This window comes from Muntiacus reevesi, chromosome 6 (genome assembly GCF_963930625.1).
Source record: "Muntiacus reevesi chromosome 6, mMunRee1.1, whole genome shotgun sequence".
NCBI classification, from domain to species: domain Eukaryota; kingdom Metazoa; phylum Chordata; class Mammalia; order Artiodactyla; family Cervidae; genus Muntiacus; species Muntiacus reevesi.
In genome coordinates, this window is record NC_089254.1 from 40,375,440 (window position 1) to 40,393,819 (window position 18,380).

Consider the following 18,380-nt stretch of genomic DNA (forward strand, 5'->3'; position numbering starts at 1 on the left):
TGCGCTGCGAGCATTTAATTAGTCAAAGTGTGTAGCTTCTGAAACATGCAGATGAATTAGGAAGGAAAACTGAAACTTTGTTATGTGATTTTTTTTCTTAATGATTAGAGTGTGTTCTAAATAAATAGAAAAACAAATTGATTGCCAAAAACCGTGTTAATGGGCTTTTAATTCACAAGGGTTAAGCACATAAAAAGTCAATATATTGAAAGTTAAGGTTCTCATAGAAACATTGATTTGACAACATTATGCATACTAGGTGTGGGAGGTTTGTATTTTATAACATAAAAGCAGTAGTGAATATTATAAAATGCACAGTTAAAATAACAAATTCAAATTCAGGGGGAAGTCATTAAACATGATTATGGGGAAAAATTGTTTTGCAACCCTCAAAGAAGGTTGTAAAATTTAATTTTAGAACATAATGCCTTCAAACTTTAAAAAATATTTCTAGTGGAAATTAATCATTTTTTACCCAAAATGAATTTTCCAACACATTGTATATCCTGACATTAGTTTATGCCACTCATTTGTCATCCAGATTTGATCCTAATAGACGAAGGGAAGAACTGATTGACCATTGCATGGCCTAGTTGATAAAGATTTTGGAGAGTGAAAATAAATTTAAGGGTTTGAAATATTAATACTTTTTTTGGTATATAGAGAATGTGGACGATAGCTTACATGTCAATAAGCCTGCAAGTGTATTAGTACTTTGTTTACATATTTGCATTCTATGTTCTTGTGCATGCTATTTTCATGTATGCCTCATGGAAATTCCAATCAGACTATGCGAAAGGTCTTATGTACGTAGCACTGAAAAAGGAAGGAAGATGCTTAAAGCTTTCTCAGGAAAGGAAGTGTTCCAGGAAACAAATCCACAGCCTTGATATGTCTCACTTTGGGTTCTCACCTCACAAGCTGGACAGAGATCTCGTAACCTGACTTCTCCAGTGGAGCTATACTGAGCAATAGGATTGAGTTCCTGTGGCTTTTTACTCTATACGTGATATACAGGAAACAAAAGTGGTGGACCCTTGCAATGACCCCTGGGAGGGTATCACCTCCCAATTTAATTAGAATTAAAGGCAAGAATGAAGGAAGAAAAATGACTATGTTATGAACATTATAATACTGATTTAATTATAGTCATTTCTCAATTCTAATTAGTATTTAATTATTTAATTCTAAGTAATAATAAAAATTTTCTAATCCTTTAAATCAGCCATTATTTGGTACAAAATAATTTTTAACAAATGACAACACCTCCCCCCCCAAAGGAGCAAATCATGAAAATATAAAAGTAAATTGACATTTTGCTAACATTTCTATTTTCCATTATATTTTATGTCATAGCAGAGCAGTCTACAGAACAATAGAGGTCCTTTCATGGAAGTGAGATATGTAAATTCCTGAGCTAGCAGACTCCTGGCCCAATATTCAAACCACCTCTTCAAAAAGGGCACAATGGTCTGCATTTTTCACTGAAAAATCTTTGCAGCCACATTCCATGGCGATGAGCCCTTTATAAACTTGAAGAAAAATGCTTTGTATGTCTCCTTTAATCGTAACCCCCTGCTATTTTCTGTTTCCAAACAAACAGAAGGACAAATGCAAACTGCCAACTCACAGGATGTACAAACAAGTGTTATTGAATATTCAAAAGTATGGTGGTATTTCTAAAATTCAGCAACAAATCACTTAGAGTCTTTCTTTTGTTTTTAATTTTTTCCTTATTCAGGCACCACAAGGCCACATAAGGAGGGTGAGGTCCCTGGAGTGGACTATATTTTCATCACTGTTGAAGATTTTATGGAATTGGAGAAAAGTGGTGCTCTCCTAGAAAGTGGGACTTATGAAGGTAAGCACAGCTCTACTGCTGAATTTATTTCTTGTTGCATCACATTTTTCTCTTTCGACTGAAATGCATTAGAACGCCACATTACTAAATTGCTATTGTTTTGGTTTGAGAGCTTTAATGAAGTCACTTTAGTGTGTATCTTGTAAAGAGTATCTTGTAAAGAAAATTTTAAATATGTCTGGGCACATTCTTCTCTTGGGATACCAATAGAAATATATATGTGTATTTCCACTGTGACCTTGTGTTACAGATATCCTGAGGGTAAGTTGTGATCTCCAGCTAAAGTATCTTCATCTTTAGGTAGCATCTAAAGGACCACACTCCAGTACTCTTGCCTGGAAAATCCCGTGGACAGAGGGGCCTGGTAGGCTGCAGTCCATGGGGTCGCTAAGAGTCGGAAACTACTGAGCGACTTCACTTTCACTTTTCACTTTCCTTCATTGGAGAAGGAAATGGCAACCCACTCCAGTGTTCTTGCCTGGAGAATCCCAGGGACGGGGGAGCCTGGTGGGCTGCTGTCTATGGGGTCGCACAGGGTCAGACACGACTGAAGCAACTTAACAGCAGCAGCAGCGAAGGACCACAGGGCTTGAGTTCCACAGTCCTGTAACTACTTCTGTGCCGTTTTCTCCAGTTACTTCACTCCACTTGCCTTCACTGGCCTCTGGTAGAAAATGATGGTGTAGGAAAAAATATGAATTGTGGATGAACTCCAAAGCTCTACCACAAGTTTCCTTGTGTGCCTGTGTCAAACATGAACGAATGAAATTAAAACCTTGAATATGGGAAGTACATTTTAGTAGAAAAAGCACTGTAACCTAAGCCAGGATCTGCTTCAGTTGCAAACCTGCCTTTACTCCTTACCCACTGTGAATATTAAGTAACCCAGGTAGTATCTGTGAATCTCAGTAGTCTTACCTGTAAAAGGATAATGACAGCATTGAAAAATACAAATAAATAACAACATGATTTCTTGTGTATTTTAAGTAACATCTACAGGCATGTAATAGTTTATATCTAATGAAATTACAGATCTGTGTCTGAGCAATGAGATTTTACTGGAACTAGAAAGCAGTAGAAAATAATACTTTTATTCTTATACCACAGTATTGTATATGTAAACTTTTGCTTATATGTACTATGAAGTCCAAAGATGAGTCTAGTCTTACTGAACTATAATTAATAGTGTGTGATACTAAAAACAAAACTCATATGCATTGCTGCTTAACCTATCAAATATCAGAGGTCTACAGTGAGCAACTAGCTTTGTAACAGTTTGTTCACCTTTTTCCTCCTTCATTTTCTTGTAAATGTCCAGTGGACTATAGTTATTTAAGAACTCAGAACTTATTTTTAAGTTGTCAGAAGTATTATAATCTTGTTTTGCCTCACACTTCTATGGCAATTTAGGCTGAGACATGTGCCTAAGTTATAGCTCAGATATTAAGCTACTTATTGCCATGTTCATAGGAAATAAGCAAAAATACCTAGGAAAAGAAAATGACTTTATATTTGAATACTGTTTCTTCTTCTTCTTGTCAAAAATGAATGATAATGAAGATTGATTAAAAATATTATATAATTTATTTTTATTGAAGTATAGTTGATTTAGAGTATTATATTAGTTTCAGGTATACAGCATGATTCAATATTCTTATAGATTATACTCCATTGAAAGTTATTACAAGTTGATGGGTACAATTCCCTATGCTATACAATATATTCTTATTGCTTATCTGTTTTATACATAGCAGTTAAATAAAAAGCTATCCTGATCATATAAGATGCCTTAAAATATACATGAAAAATGCCTGTATAAAGAATAGAAAATAATAATATCAAAGAAGTCGGAGTAAATTAACAATGAATTTTGTAGTATATTTTCCTGTGGACTTTGCAACATCATTCATTACTTTCTATGTCTGCCAATAATAATGCCTTGTATTTCTTACCATATTTATGTAGCAAAGAACCTATGCCTTAACAACCAAGATCATTCCAAGAGTAGTATGATTAACAAATATGACTTATTCTTTTGTTTTGTTAAAGATTATATTAACTATATAGAAGGTAAAAAATTAAATCAAATGTTCATACTAAACTGCCTGTATTTTCATGATAAACTAGATGCCATGGGGTTTAATATCAATATTTTATAATTAAAGACTAGCTTAAATTTTAGGTTTCAGCTAAATTTTGAAGGAAATATCCTGAAACTATACAAGCATAACTAAGTTTTGTTATGATTCAGGGTGGATTGTCCTGAATCTTTTTCAGACATTTTTTTTAGCGCTGAGAGTAAAGTTGGTTGAATTGTTGCCAAATTGTTCATCGCCCCCGTGTTCATAGAGCTGATTTTTGAATAATGAGGCTGATTTACACTTGACTTCAGAGAATCAGGGCTATTATTTATAAAAACACGTTGTGTACTTGGATAAATAAGAATCTCTTTTCTTAGGTCATTATAGCCATCTGGGTGGACATGAATCGAGCTTTCTCAAATCTCAAAATCTTCAGATTTTCCAATAGTTACAGCTCATAAATCAATAGAATTGGCATTCTAACAAAAATCACTGCTATTCCTTCAGGATTAATCACAAGCTCTAAACTCAAAGCTACCAGAGTTACTTGTGTTATTAATGTGTTACCCATCATGGAAGCCTAAGGAATGCCTTTTCTACTGTTGGTTCTTTCAGAGTATACTGAGTAGCAATCATGTTCTACTCAACTAGATAAAGACAGACCTCAGAGCTTTTATATTTATCAAGCTTTCTTGTAAGTTTTATTTAATAAAATGCCAGTTTCCCTGATACATGTTCTCCTTCTGCACTATTTGGGCCATTGTTCTTCTTCCTTCTTGCTAGACCATTCTCATGCCTTCTCATGCCTACTCTTCACAGCTCACAGCCAGACAAGAAAATTCACTTCTGATATCTGTGAATCCATTAAAGAACTTAAAAAAGAAACTGAGTTCCTCTCAGCTCATATCTGTTAACTATATGGGACTCTTAAGACTGATATATATATGTATATACTTCTGTCTTGTTGTCAGTAATTTTAATTTGACAAATTTTAGAATCTGTTCTTTGATTAGAAACTAGAATTTAGTTCTGCTTCTTAGATATTGGCTCAACGTTCTTGCTCCAGAGGAATAATTCTATTATTATCAGAGGCTACAAGGAAAGCTTTAATATGCTTGTACCACCATCTGCAGTTAGGCCACATAGCACGAGACAGCATTTTAGCAGATTCTTAAAGTTTTTTTTTCTGCATCACCAATCCCCCATCTAGTATGAGCAACTTCTTTCAGTTTGTTATACAACTGCTGCCAAATGGCCTTGCCTGTAAATGGCCCAGAGGACTTGACTCTAATGGACCATCAAGTGTTGGTAAAGACCCTTCCATGACTTGGATGATCTCATCTTCATCTTTTCATATTCAGTCAGGCTGAAAATGAAATTAATATAACAAGGCATAGTTTCAGCCTTACATAACCTCAAGTAACAGGATATAACACCATGGACCTATGTATCAGGACAAAGATACAGGCTTCATGTGAACCATAGACCACAGAGTTCTGTGGATGAATGCAGGCAGTTTTTTTTTTGGTGGGGGGGGATTAAGGTCATCTGCGAGTATAAATGAGATACTGACAGGTAGAATTAAATAAGTACATTTGGTAGTCTAAAGGCTATATGTACTTTACGGAAGGAAGCAATGGCCCTTGAGAACTGTCCAAAGTGCTGAATTACCCAGGGATCTAAATCCGTGAATCCTGCCTGACTTACTTCCAGTGTTTGGAATGCTGCATTCATGGTTTCACTGGCCACTCACACTGCCTCAGCCTGCATCCTGAATGTCATCATTAACTAAACCCATGTCCCTTGAGCTGCACCTAGACAATAATTTTATTTATTTAGAGAGATTATCCATGGTTGTGTTCCAGAGCAGCAGTTCTATTGTAACGTTCAATATTGTATTTTGCTCTTCTGTTTTTAAAATGAAGCAAAACTATTTTTCTATCTATTGAAGAAACCACTGGTCTTAAAGTTTTTCTTTAAATGGACATAAGCTTGATTCCTTCCATTTTTAAGAGGACCAAATCAAACTCAGCAAGTTATTAGGGCATCTGACAGAATATAATGCAAATATGACACTCAGCTTTGCCTTGATGCTGTGGTTTCTCCTAATCATGGTATATGGACTTGCTGTTGTTCAGTTGCTCAGTTGTGTCTGACCATTTGTGATACCATGGGCTGCCACATGCCAGGCTTCCCTGTCCTTCATTATCTCCCAGAGTCTGCCCAAATACATGTACATTGAGTCAGTGATGTCATCCAACTATCTCATCCTCTGTTGTCCCCCTCTTCTCCTACCCTCAATCTTTCCCAGCATCAGGGACTTTTCCTATGAAGCAGCTCTTCACATGAGGTGATCAAAGTATTGGAGCTTCTGCTTCAGCATCAGTCCTTTCAATGAATATTCAGTTTCCTTCAGGATTAACTGGTTTGATCTCTTTATTGTCCAAGGGGCTCTCTCAAGAGTCTTCTCCAGCACCACAGTTCAAAAGAATCAATTCTGCAGCATTCAGCCTTCTTTATGGTATAATCTGCATATCCGTATGTGACTACTGGAAAAACCATAGCTTTGATTATACAGACCTTTGTCAGAAAATTGATGCCTCTGCTTTTTAATATGCTGTCTAGGTTTTCTTCTAAGGAGCAAGCATCTTTTAATTTCATTACTGCAGTCTCCATCCACAGTGATTTCAGAGCCCAAGAAAATAAAGTCTGTCACTGTTTCCATTGTCTCTCCATCTACTGGCCATGAAGTGATGGGACCAGATGCCATGACTTTTAGTTTTTTGAATGTTGAGTTTTAAGCCAGTTTTTTCACTCTCTTTCACCATCATCAAGAAGCTCTTTAGTTCCTTTTCTGTTTCTGCCATAAGGGTGGTGTCATCTGCATATCTGAGGTTATTGATATTTCTCCTGGCAATGTTGATTCCAGCTTGTGCTTCATCCAGCCCAGCATTTTATGTGATGTACTCTGCATATAAGTTAAATAAGCAGGGTGACAATATACAACCTTACTCTACTCCTTTTCCTATTTGGAACCAGTCTGTTGTTTCATGTCTGGTTCTAAATGTTGCTTTTTGACCTGTATACAGGTTTCTCAGGAGGCAGGTCAGGTGGTCTGGTATTTCCATCTCTTTAAGAATTTTCCACAGTTTGTTGTGATCCACACAGTCAAAAGCCTTAGAGTAGTCAATGCAGCAGAAATAGATGTTTTTCTGGAATTCTCTTGCTTTCTCTGTGATAGAGCAGATGTTGGCAATATGACCTCTGGTTCCTCTTCCTTTAAACAGCACACCTAGTTTCTTAAACAGTTTTACTACAGGGATTCTGAAAATCAGTTTTATCTTGCATTTGTACACATATCAGGAAGAATAGCACTCATTTATCGTGTACAATTCTATAAAATTTTAAGTATTAAGGATGAATAATTTTCTAGAAAAATAAGCCAGTCACTCCTATGATGGGTTGAGATACAATAAATTTTACATAAAATCATTCACTTTCAGTAATTCCACATCCACTTCTTTTAGCATTAGCTAGGTACATGTATTATTGAAATTTAATCCTCTATTTCCAGTCAAGATAGCACTGGTGTCTGAGGGATGCTCAATCCAATGAAAAATCATTATTGGTACTATAAACAATCTTCAGAAAAACCATTCTTCTATAAACCCAAACTTCTATTCACTGAAATGTAAATATTTCCTGAAGGGCAGATCAATGCTTCAGTTGATGCTAAGATTGCTGTCATTCCAGGATACCAAAGAGAGATAAAATTCATTTTTTTCTCTTTCTCTTATATTCTATTACAAGAGAAAATTTTTGCTATGTAAATAATAACCCCCACAGCAACAGTAGATTCTTGGAGCTTGCAGTTAAAATGGTCCAGCTATTATTACATATTGTAACATTTTTTTTTTTCTTTTGATATTTCCTTCTTTTTCTTTCTCTTGACAGTTTTCCTATTGTGGAAGATTCTAAGCCATGCATTTTGGTATTCACTTTAGGAACAATAAACATTTGCACATAAGATTCACTACATGTTCATTTGACCAGTAAAGGAAAAACACATTTAGTGAAGTTTTACACCCCTTTGAGATCTTATAATGCCAGAGGTTTTTTGTAAGTGATTCAATTTGTGTTCAAAGCTGTTTAGAGAGTATATGATTTTTGCATGCTGCTTTGCTCCTGTGTAAGATACCAAGACTGGAAGTGTTATTGTGCATTAAAATGTGATAAAATTCTGTTTTGGTTTGGGACTTTTATAAGCCCAGCCATTTCAAAAAATATGTAATGCAAATGCCAATTTCTTTTTTTTGTTTTTAATTTTTTTTTAATTAATTGGAGGCTAACTACTTCACAACATTTCAGTGGGTTTTGTCATACATTGACATGAATCAGCCATAGAGTTACACATATTCCCCATCCCGATCCCTCCTCCCACCTCCCTCTCCACCCGATTTCTCTGGGTCTTCCCAGTGCACCAGGCCCGAGCACTCGTCTCATGCATCCCACCTGGGCTGGTGATCTGTTTCACCATAGATAACATACATGCTGTTCTTTCAAAACATCCCACCCTCACCTTCTCCCACAGAGTTCAAAAGTCTGTTCTGTACTTCTGTGTCTCTTTTTCTGTTTTGCATATAGGGTTATCGTTACCATCTTTCTAAATTCCGTATATATGTGTTAGTATGCTGTAATGTTCTTTATCTTTCTGGCTTACTTCACTCTGTATAATGGGCTCCAGTTTCGTCCATCTCATTAGAACTGATTCAAATGAATTCTTTTTAACAGTTGAGTAATATTCCATGGTGTATATGTACCACAGCTTCCTTATCCATTCATCTGCTGATGGGCATCTAGGTTGCTTCCATGTCCTGGCTATTATAAACAGTGCTGCAATGAACATTGGGGTGCATGTGTCTCTTTCAGATCTGGTTTCCTTAGTGTGTATGCCCAGAAGTGGGATTGCTGGGTCATATGGCAGTTCTATTTCCAGTTTTTTAAGAAATCTCCACACTGTTTTCCATAGTGACTGTACTAGTTTGCATTCCCACCAACAGTGTAAGAGGGTTCCCTTTTCTCTACACCCTCTCCAGCATTTATTGTTTGTAGACTTTTGGATAGCAGCCATCCTGACTGGCGTGTAATGGTACCTCATTGTGGTTTTGATTTGCATTTCTCTAATAATGAGTGATGTTGAGCATCTTTTCATGTGTTTGTTAGCCATCTGTATGTCTTCTTTGGAGAAATGTCTGTTTAGTTCTTTGGCCCATTTTTTTATTGGATCATTTATTTTTCTGGAATTGAGCTTCAGGAGTTGCTTGCATATTTTTGAGATTAATCCTTTATCTGTTTCTTCATTTGCTATTAGCAAATGCCAATTTCTAAGTCTTCTTTTTTTCCCAAGAGGGAGTAGATGGGACAAACCAATAAATGAATTAACTAATTTAATATTATTATTTAAATTATAGCTTAAAAACTGAAGTCAAAAAAGTAAAATGACCTTTTTACTATTAGTATTACCTAAGCTACAATAAATCAGTTTCCATGTTGGTTCTACATGTTTTTGCTCAATATAGATGAAAGAATCAGGACCAACATTTTTTGGAGTACATTATTAAAATAAAGCCAGTAACAATGGACATAAGACTTGCTTCTTTGACTCTCCTCACAATGATATCTCACAATGATATTATCCAAAATTGTGATATTTGGGGTTAACTTAGAGTCCCTCAAGTTTACATGTTTAATTACAATGATTTTCTAACTCCTGTACACATCCCTTATAAATTTTTATCTGAAACAAATTGAGATTTTGTATGAAATATACATCATGACATTCATAGAGTGGGAAGAAAAAAATGGCTGACTTTAAATTTTTTACTTGTATTTCTCTCCACTGCTTAAACAAGCAGGACCTATTTGCCTTTGCCAATTGGGTAAATATTTTCAAGACCCTCGAGTTTTTCTGAGTGGGCACAAAATGGATAACAATATTGATAATAACTAGTTTGTAATGTTTATGTGTATATTGATACATACTGAAAGATATTTACTGTATCTTACATTTCCATGACTATCAAAGAGTGTTCAGTGAAAATGTTAGTTGCTCAGACATGTCCAACTCTTTGCAACTCTATGGACTCTAGCCTGCCACGCTCTACTGTCCATGGGATTCTGTAGGCAAGAATACTGGAATGGGTTGCCATTTCCTTCTCCAGGGGATCTTCCCCACCCAGGGATAGAACCTGGGTCTCCTACATTGAAGGCAGCTTCTTTGCCATCTGAGTTGCCAGGAAATGCCAAAGACAGTGCATTTACTCGTTCCGCAACATCAATGCTTGGTCAAAGTGATTACAGCAGTCTTCTACATGAGAGTTCACGTTTCTCTAAAATAATGTCATATAGTGATAATCAGTGCCTCTCTTCATTAGTCTTATATTAGACATAAATGTCTTCCTAAAGGAGAAGTTTTATATATTTCCGGTTATTCTCAGTGATGCCCTGATGTCCCTTTCCTGTCAAACTTTTTTCAAACACTTATTTCATACATTATTTGAAAACTATAACCTGTCATCCTACTTTACAAAAGCCAGTTTTGTATATGAATTTCAAATCTGAAAAATAAAACTTTCTGAGACATCCTTTCCTTATATTTTCCATGTTTCAAATGTAAGAGATAGTAGGGTCTACAATCTGATTAACCATAGATTTGCTATTTCTCATGGGGGAATGAAAATTATTAGCATAGGAAAGCTGTGTGTACCCTAATTTTTATTACTAAATACCTTATTTCAGAACATTGATCTCAATCTCCAACAAAGTTACAATATATGTAGATGGTTTTATGAAATGTTTTTATAAACTATAATTCTCATTCAGATTGTGTATAAAACCATATCTGAAACTTTGAGGCTTCCATTGATCATGCTGCAAAATAGACAGATACACTGAGTGCTCTGAGTAAATATTAGTCAAACTGTGACGGACGTGCCTGTGGGAGTGCATAGTTGCTCAGTTGTGCCAACTCTTTGCAACCTTTTAGACCTTAGCCTGCCAGGCTCCTCTGTCCATGGGATTTTTCAGGCAAGAATATTGGAGTGAGTTGCCATTTTCCTCCTCCAGGGGATCTTCCCCACCCAGGGATAGTACCCACGTCTCCTGTGTCTCCTGCATTGCAGGCAGATTCTTTATCAGCTAAGCCATCATTTCTCAAAAAATACCGTCTTGTCCATATATTTGTGAACAGTTATGCTGTGTAAGATTCCTTTCATACAAAAGTTCTTCCTTATTGAAGACTTTAAACCCTGGCAATTATGGAAAATTATTCATAAGATCAGGTTAAAATTTAATATGCTGAAGCAGTGAGTCCCTCTTTATACAGTTATCAGCTCTCTTAGATCTGTTGTGAGCTGTATATGTATGTATATAACAAGCAAATAAGATAAAGTTCAAGTAGTCAACATATCTTGTCTGCATGGGATTTTTTCATTAAAGTTTATTCTTAAATACTCTAAAATATGAATTTTAAGGTCCAATTAAAAAAATTGACAATTGTTATTAATTATAATAAAATGGAAAATTTTACTCATACTATCTTCAGCATATTGAGGAGGGCGCAGCAGCCCACTTCAATATTCTTGCCTGGAGAATGGACAGCGGAGCCTGGTGGACTCCAGTCCATGGGGTCACAAAGAGTTGGACACAGTTGAAGCGACTTAGCACACATGTCTTCAGCTTATTATCTATGCTGACCTCCTTTCTGTTCCTCAGATAGAACAAGCACATTCTCACTTATTTGGGATCTTGAATTTGCCATTTCATTCTCCTAGACTATTTGTTTTCAAAACAACCATATATCCCTTTTTCTTATTCATGATATTCATCTAAGAATCTTCAGAAAACTCTTTACCTGGCAACCTTATCCAAAATAACGCCTGCTGACATTCTTTGTTCCCTTCCTCTATTATTTTCTTTATTGTACTGATTATAACTGAAAATACATCCTATGTCCATTTGTTTATTTGATTATTCTCAGTATCCATCCACTTGAATGTCAACTCCTCAAGAGGTTAAATAATTTGTTTGTATCACTGCTAATTCTTGAGCTTAGTATGGTTTCTGGCATATAGGAAGCACTCAATATAAGTTGAATGAATGCCTAGGTTCCTTCCTCCAAGAAAGCAATGGGAATCCCTTAATTCCTACTTACAAGTTCAAACAGAATTGAAACTCTGGAACACATCCACTTCCTAATTCAAAATGCTCTAGGTCAGAAGTTTAGAGCTACAACATCAATTTAGCTTCAGAACCTTTGTCCTTGATTCTCTAGTGTTATAATTTTAATCATTTTGTTCTTGTCTTAATTCTCATTATTTACTTCACGAGTCCCTGTTCTGAGTTCCTGTACTTGTTTCTCTCTCAGTAACCTATAAACTCTAATACTTTCTCCAGAATTCATATCTTATCTTCTTATGGCCTTTCCTCATAGTCTAGTTTTCATCATAGTGATCTATTGTTTGTTAGATTACTCAAGTTTAAAGCCTACTAAACTTAGTCAACAAAACTATATCTTCCAGTAGCCCTCCTGCAACTCACCACGGACACATCCCATGTTCTATTGAATGTAAGCCAAATACTTCTTAAACTAATGGTAATTACCCTGTCATATAGTTTATGTCCTCAGAGGATAAAGCGTCTGCCTGCAATGCAGGAGACTCGAGTTCTATCCCTGAGTCAGGAAGATCCCCTAGAGAAGGAAATGGCAACCCACTCCAGTACTCTTGCCTGGAGAGTCCCATGGATGGAGGAGCCTGGTAGGCTACAGTCCACGGGGCTGCAAAGAGTCGGACACAACTGAGTGACTTCACTTTCCTTTCCTTTCATGATTGCTTTAATTTTTGTCAAAGTTTTATCATGACTGTCTTGATTTTTCTACATCTAGTACAGAATGTCAGTGGTGAGGTGGAGAACAGAGGTAATGAGGCCAAACAAATAGGAGAGATAGGAAGGTCCTGTAATTTATGGTAAAATATAGCAGCGAATTAGAGGATGGAGACTCCTAGAGGCAGGCACACTGATAACCTGACAGTGACTCGGGACAGGAGAAAAGTCCAAAAACTGTACATATGAAATTAAAAAAAAAAAAAAAGAGTCACATAGGATTATTTGTTATAGTGGGAGCACTTGTCAGTCTTCCAAAAAATAGCAGAGTGTTGCAATGCAGCACAGCTATTGATTTTCCTTATAATGACCCTGAGCAAATCAAAAGTTAACATATGCAAAAAAGGTAATATTTGAGAAATATTTCCTTCAAAGGTGATTAAAATTTTAAAAATTTGAGCTTCTAATATGGAAAGGCTAGATTATTCATCTAAGTAGAATACGACACTCCCTGAAAATGCTGAACAAATGGAATGCATATCTTGGTATAAAATATTTTAACTATCTTCTGTCTAGAAACAATTTATAATGTCAGTTCAAATTTATATTCAAATTAACATTTGATTAAACTGTCTATGATTAATTTATGAATGTATTCAGTAAATGCAGACAAACATGATGTTCTTATACACCCCAAGTGTTCCAGGCTTATATAAATGTATTTTTAAAAATGACTAGATTGTAATGAAGTTGGAAACAACACATGCTTTGTTCCTGATAATGTTTGCCATTTTTTTAATATGTTAGATTTAAAATAGATCTATAAATCTATTGGTGCATTTATTGTTGCTATATAGTCATAAAGTCATGTCCAACTCTTTGAGACCCCATGGACCACAGCATGCCAGATTCCGTAGTCCTCCACTATCTCCTGGTTGTTGTTGTTCCGTCACTAAGTCATGTCCAGCTTTTTGCAACCCCATGGACTGCAGCATTTCAGGCTTCCCTGTCCTTCACTATCTCTGGGAGTTGGCTCAGATTCATGTCCCATGAGTGGGTGATGTTATATACCCATCTCATCCTCTTCTCCTTTGCCTTCAGTCTTTCCCAGAATCAGGGTCTTTTCTAATGAGTTCTTCGTATCTTGTGGTCAAAGTATTGGAGCTTCAGCTTCAGCATCAGTCCTTCCAATGAATATTCGTAGTTAATTTCCCTTAGGAATCACTGCTTTGATCTCCTTGCAGTCCAGGAACTCTAAGGTGTCTTCTCCAGCACCACAGTTCAAAATCATCACTTCTTCACTTCTCAGCCTTCTTTATGGTCCAACTCTCACATCTGTACATGACTAGTGTAAAAACCATAGCTTTCACTATGCAGACCTTTGTCAGCAAAGTGATGTCTCTGCTTTTTAATATGCTATGTTTGTCAGAGTTTTCATCCTGTTACTCATAACTTCATTGAGTTATGCAAGCCCCTTTACCACGACAAAATTGTGATCCATGAAAGGAATTGGTTCATTACCAAACTGTTAAAAATTAATGTATTAATAAACTGCAAATTTACAAGTTCATCTACTCTTTTTTTTTTTTTAATCTTAGAATACTAGTTTGTAGATTTTTTTTCCCCACTTTTTGAAATACTCACCTGTCTGCTAGGAATCTTAAAGAGTGAGCTACAGACTACTTTTTCAAAGCCTATATTTACAATTGGGAAGGAAATGATACAACATTATCTTGGCTTATTTTCATGGAAAGTTCACATTCAGAGAGTGTTATATATATTCATCTTAGAAGCAAAAAGTTGATCAGAATTGAAAGATATTTTACACTGGGAAGCTTTCTTGCAGCATTATGTGATCATGTTTTTCCTTCATTTTCTTGGTCCTGCCTTTGTACTAACGTTCACTTTAGTAGTTTTCTTGCTTGTTTTCCTTTTAATGTTTAGCTCCTGTCATATTTCTATTCTCTCAGAATTTATATTTTCTTTTTACTTATCTTTCAAGGGTTTTGTTTTTACCAAAATCCTACTGACTTTATTCTCTTTCTTTATTCTTGCTTTGTTTATCTTTCGATTTCTCCTGAAAATTGAGAACCCTTAATGGATTCTCTACTATATCCCTACTTTATGTCCTAAAAATCCTCCCTTTTGGGGATACGCTACAGTTTTACTTCAAATGGTTTTTATATATTGGTGCTGACTCTTACATTTTATATATATGTATTTTTTTTACCTGTATAGCTACAAGAAACAACAATGAGAATAATGCAGATATTTATAAATGTCCCCACAAAGCAATGACTTGTTGAATAGAGTGGAAATTTAATTAAAATGACTTCTCGGTTCTGTGTAGGAAGCAGCAATGTTTTAGAATTGGGTGTGTTGATGGAAGTTTTCTTCAAAGATGGTTTGGCAGGGTATTTATCTAAAAACATGTAATTTATCCCAATTCACTATACTTTTCATGTTACTCAGTAAGAGCTTCATTGTAATGGAATCTGCCCTCTTCCCAAATGGGTCCTATATACTTAATATTTGCTTGAATGGAGAAAAATATTTTAATGGATATTTTATCTCATTTTCTCTTTATAATATAAAATTATATCCTCGTAGTTTAGAAAATATAACATTTTCTTTTTTTATTATTCTTTCATCTTCAAATTCTTGTTTCATTATCTAGACAGGCCTTCTTCATAGTAATCAGAAGGCTTTTGGGGGGAGTAAGAATGTTTCTCTCTGAGTATATGAAAATATTGAGTTAACAAAGGAAGAGATGTACTTTATTTTCATTTAGTTTTTATCATTAAAAATTTTACTTCATTTCTAAACCATCCCTTGTTAATGCTCATTCTCAGCTAAATACATCCCATATATTTCTTGTCACTTATTGCTTTCTATTCTTGATATTCTTATAATTATCATTCATTTAATTCTATTATATTATAACTTGAGACCACACTTGCTGCTTGGTAGACTCCAATAACTTCTTGTTACAAAATTGGATTTACAAATGTTGCTTAATAAAATTGTTTGTATTCTTCCAACATGGGTTTGCAGTAACTTGAAAAATATTTTTGTTATATGTTTCATTTAAATTTTACATAAATTTAATGACTCCTCTTGTAATGAAAAAATACATCCTCATGGGATCTACTCTTCATAAACAATAGTAGAAGTAGAATCATATAGCAGAGCAGATCATTTCCAAGAGTGAAGGAAAGTAGATCACAGCTGCCTCAAAATAAGAGTATTGGTCAAGATCTTGCCAAAGATAACAAAATACATTAAATATGAGCATGAAAATATTGAGACAGCAGGTTGAGAAGCTAGAATTTGGGTTGTAAAGAGAAGCTGCTGTGAGAGGGGACTGTTGGGTTGCTAGAGAGAGAATTGACTTTAACAGGCCTTGCTGAAGCGTGATGGATTCCAATCCTACAGCAGTCATTGGCAACTTTTTTGGCTAGCAATCTGCTTTCAAGTATGAGAAATGTTAGCAGTGTACTTGAAGGAATTAAATAGAAGTATAATACTGAGATGTTCAGAACTGGGTGATTGTCTGATGGAGTTGTTTGCATCCCAGGCTACATCTCTGTGTTCCAGAAAGTTCTTATCTCTTTGATGTCAGCAAAACTATATTGCCGTCACATTTTCTGAAAAATAAATTCTACAAATGTATTATAATGTAGAGGATAGTTAATGAAAGATTTTAGTACTCCAGGGAAACAAGGCATTGATGGGGAACACCTGTGGCCTAGAGGAAGCCAAGATGTATTTGTCCAAGTATATGTTTGAGGCCTAGGAACTGAAGGACCAAAGGCTAGCCTTGGACCTTTCTTACATTGGTGTGTGGCCTTTACTGAGAGGGCGCTAGGAGAACATGAGCACTGTGGTCTGACCAGGAGGCCGTAATAGATGAGTGAGACTTGTTCTGTGTGACCTTAAAGAGTGGGACTAGGACAAATAATAGATAAAGAGACAAAGATTGTGCTGAGATATTTTTTAAAAATGGTATCTAATAGCCAGGGCTGATGAAATAATAAACTTAATGTGTTGATAAATAGTTGATAAACATGGGCAACCTCTCTTGGTAGGGTTGTTCTAAAGGGGATACACAAATGGATAAACCTTTGGATTGAAATAACCACAGCATCAAAAGATTTAAAAAAATAAAAAAGTGTGTGAATTTGACTGGATCCTGGGATGCCTAGATATATGGGTAAACCTTGTTTACAGGTATGTCCACAAGTGTGTTTCTAGAATAGATAAGCATTTTAACTGGTGATTTTAGTAAAGCACATAGCCCTCCCCAATGTGAGTTGGCAACAATCAACATGTTGAGAGTCTGAGTAAAACAAAAAGGTGAAAGAAGGTTGAATTTGTCCTCTACCTGACTGAGTTGGAACATCGATCTTCTGTCCCTTGGTGCTCCTGGTTTTTAGGCCTGTGTATCCTATTTGTTCTTTCTCTATATAATCCTGAGTAATACACTAGGCTTCACGCTTTGCATACACTATCTATAATTTTCACAATGTTTCTTCCATTAAGATATTATTTTAATCCTTTTTACAAGGAAGAATCTGAAGCTCAAATATGTTTAGTAACTTATAGGAAGTCTGTCAGGTAGTAAGTGACAAAGTTGAAATTGCTTCCAGCCTTCTTTGACACAAAGTCTGAATCTGAAGGAACATTTTCCCAGTGGGAAATTGTTTAGTCAATGTAAGGCTTAATTAGGAAAATAATTTCCTTTACAATAACACCGTAAATAATAAGACATAAAAGACTGAACTAAGGAAATAAAAGGCCAGTATACAGAAAACTACAAAACATTGATGAAAAATTTAAAGACAACAAATGGAAAGACATTTCTGTGTTCATGAATTCGGAGATTTAATAATGGTAACACATTCAAACTACACAAAGAGATCTACAAATTCAAGACAATCCACATCAAACACGCTTTGACAAAAGTTGCAGCAATATCTTTTGTTAATTTGTCTTCTAGAGTAATGGAAGTAAAAGCAAAAATAAACAGGATCTAATTAAACTCATCCATACATACATGACTACTGGAAAAACCATAGCCTTGACTAGATGGACCTTTATTGGCAATGTAATGTCTCTGCTTTTTAATAATATCTATCTAGGTTGGTCATAACTTTCCTTCCAAGGAGTAAGCGTCTTTTAATTTTATGGCTGCAATCACCATCTGCAGTGATTTTGGAGCCCCAAAAAATAAAGTCTGACACTGTTTCCACTGTTTCCCCATCTATTTCCCATGAGGTGACAGGACCAGATGTCATGATCTTAGTTTTCTGAATGTTAAGCTTTAAGCCAACTTTTTCACTCTCCTCTTTTACTTTCATCAAGAGGCTCCTTAGTTCCTCTTCACTTTCTGCCATAAGGGTGGTGTCATCTGCATATCTGAGGTCATTGATATTTCTCCTGGCAGTCTTGATTCCAGCTTGTGCTTCTTCCAGCCCAGCGTTTCTCATGATGTACTCTGCATATAAGTTAAATAAGCAGGGTGACAATATACAGCCTTGACGTACTCCTTTTCT

General features: G+C 35.6%; 1 protein-coding gene across 5 annotated transcripts in view; it reads left to right on the plus strand.

The window, feature by feature from the left end:
- The window catches only part of MAGI2 (membrane associated guanylate kinase, WW and PDZ domain containing 2), a 1,418,773-nt gene that overhangs the window by 799,808 nt on the left and 600,585 nt on the right, over positions 1-18,380 (plus strand). For all 5 annotated transcript variants that reach the window (XM_065939768.1, XM_065939769.1, XM_065939770.1 and 2 more), the window contains exon 3: positions 1,742-1,861. In XM_065939768.1, the coding sequence (XP_065795840.1) occupies positions 1,742-1,861 (120 nt within the window). The remainder of the gene's footprint in view (positions 1-1,741; positions 1,862-18,380) is intronic.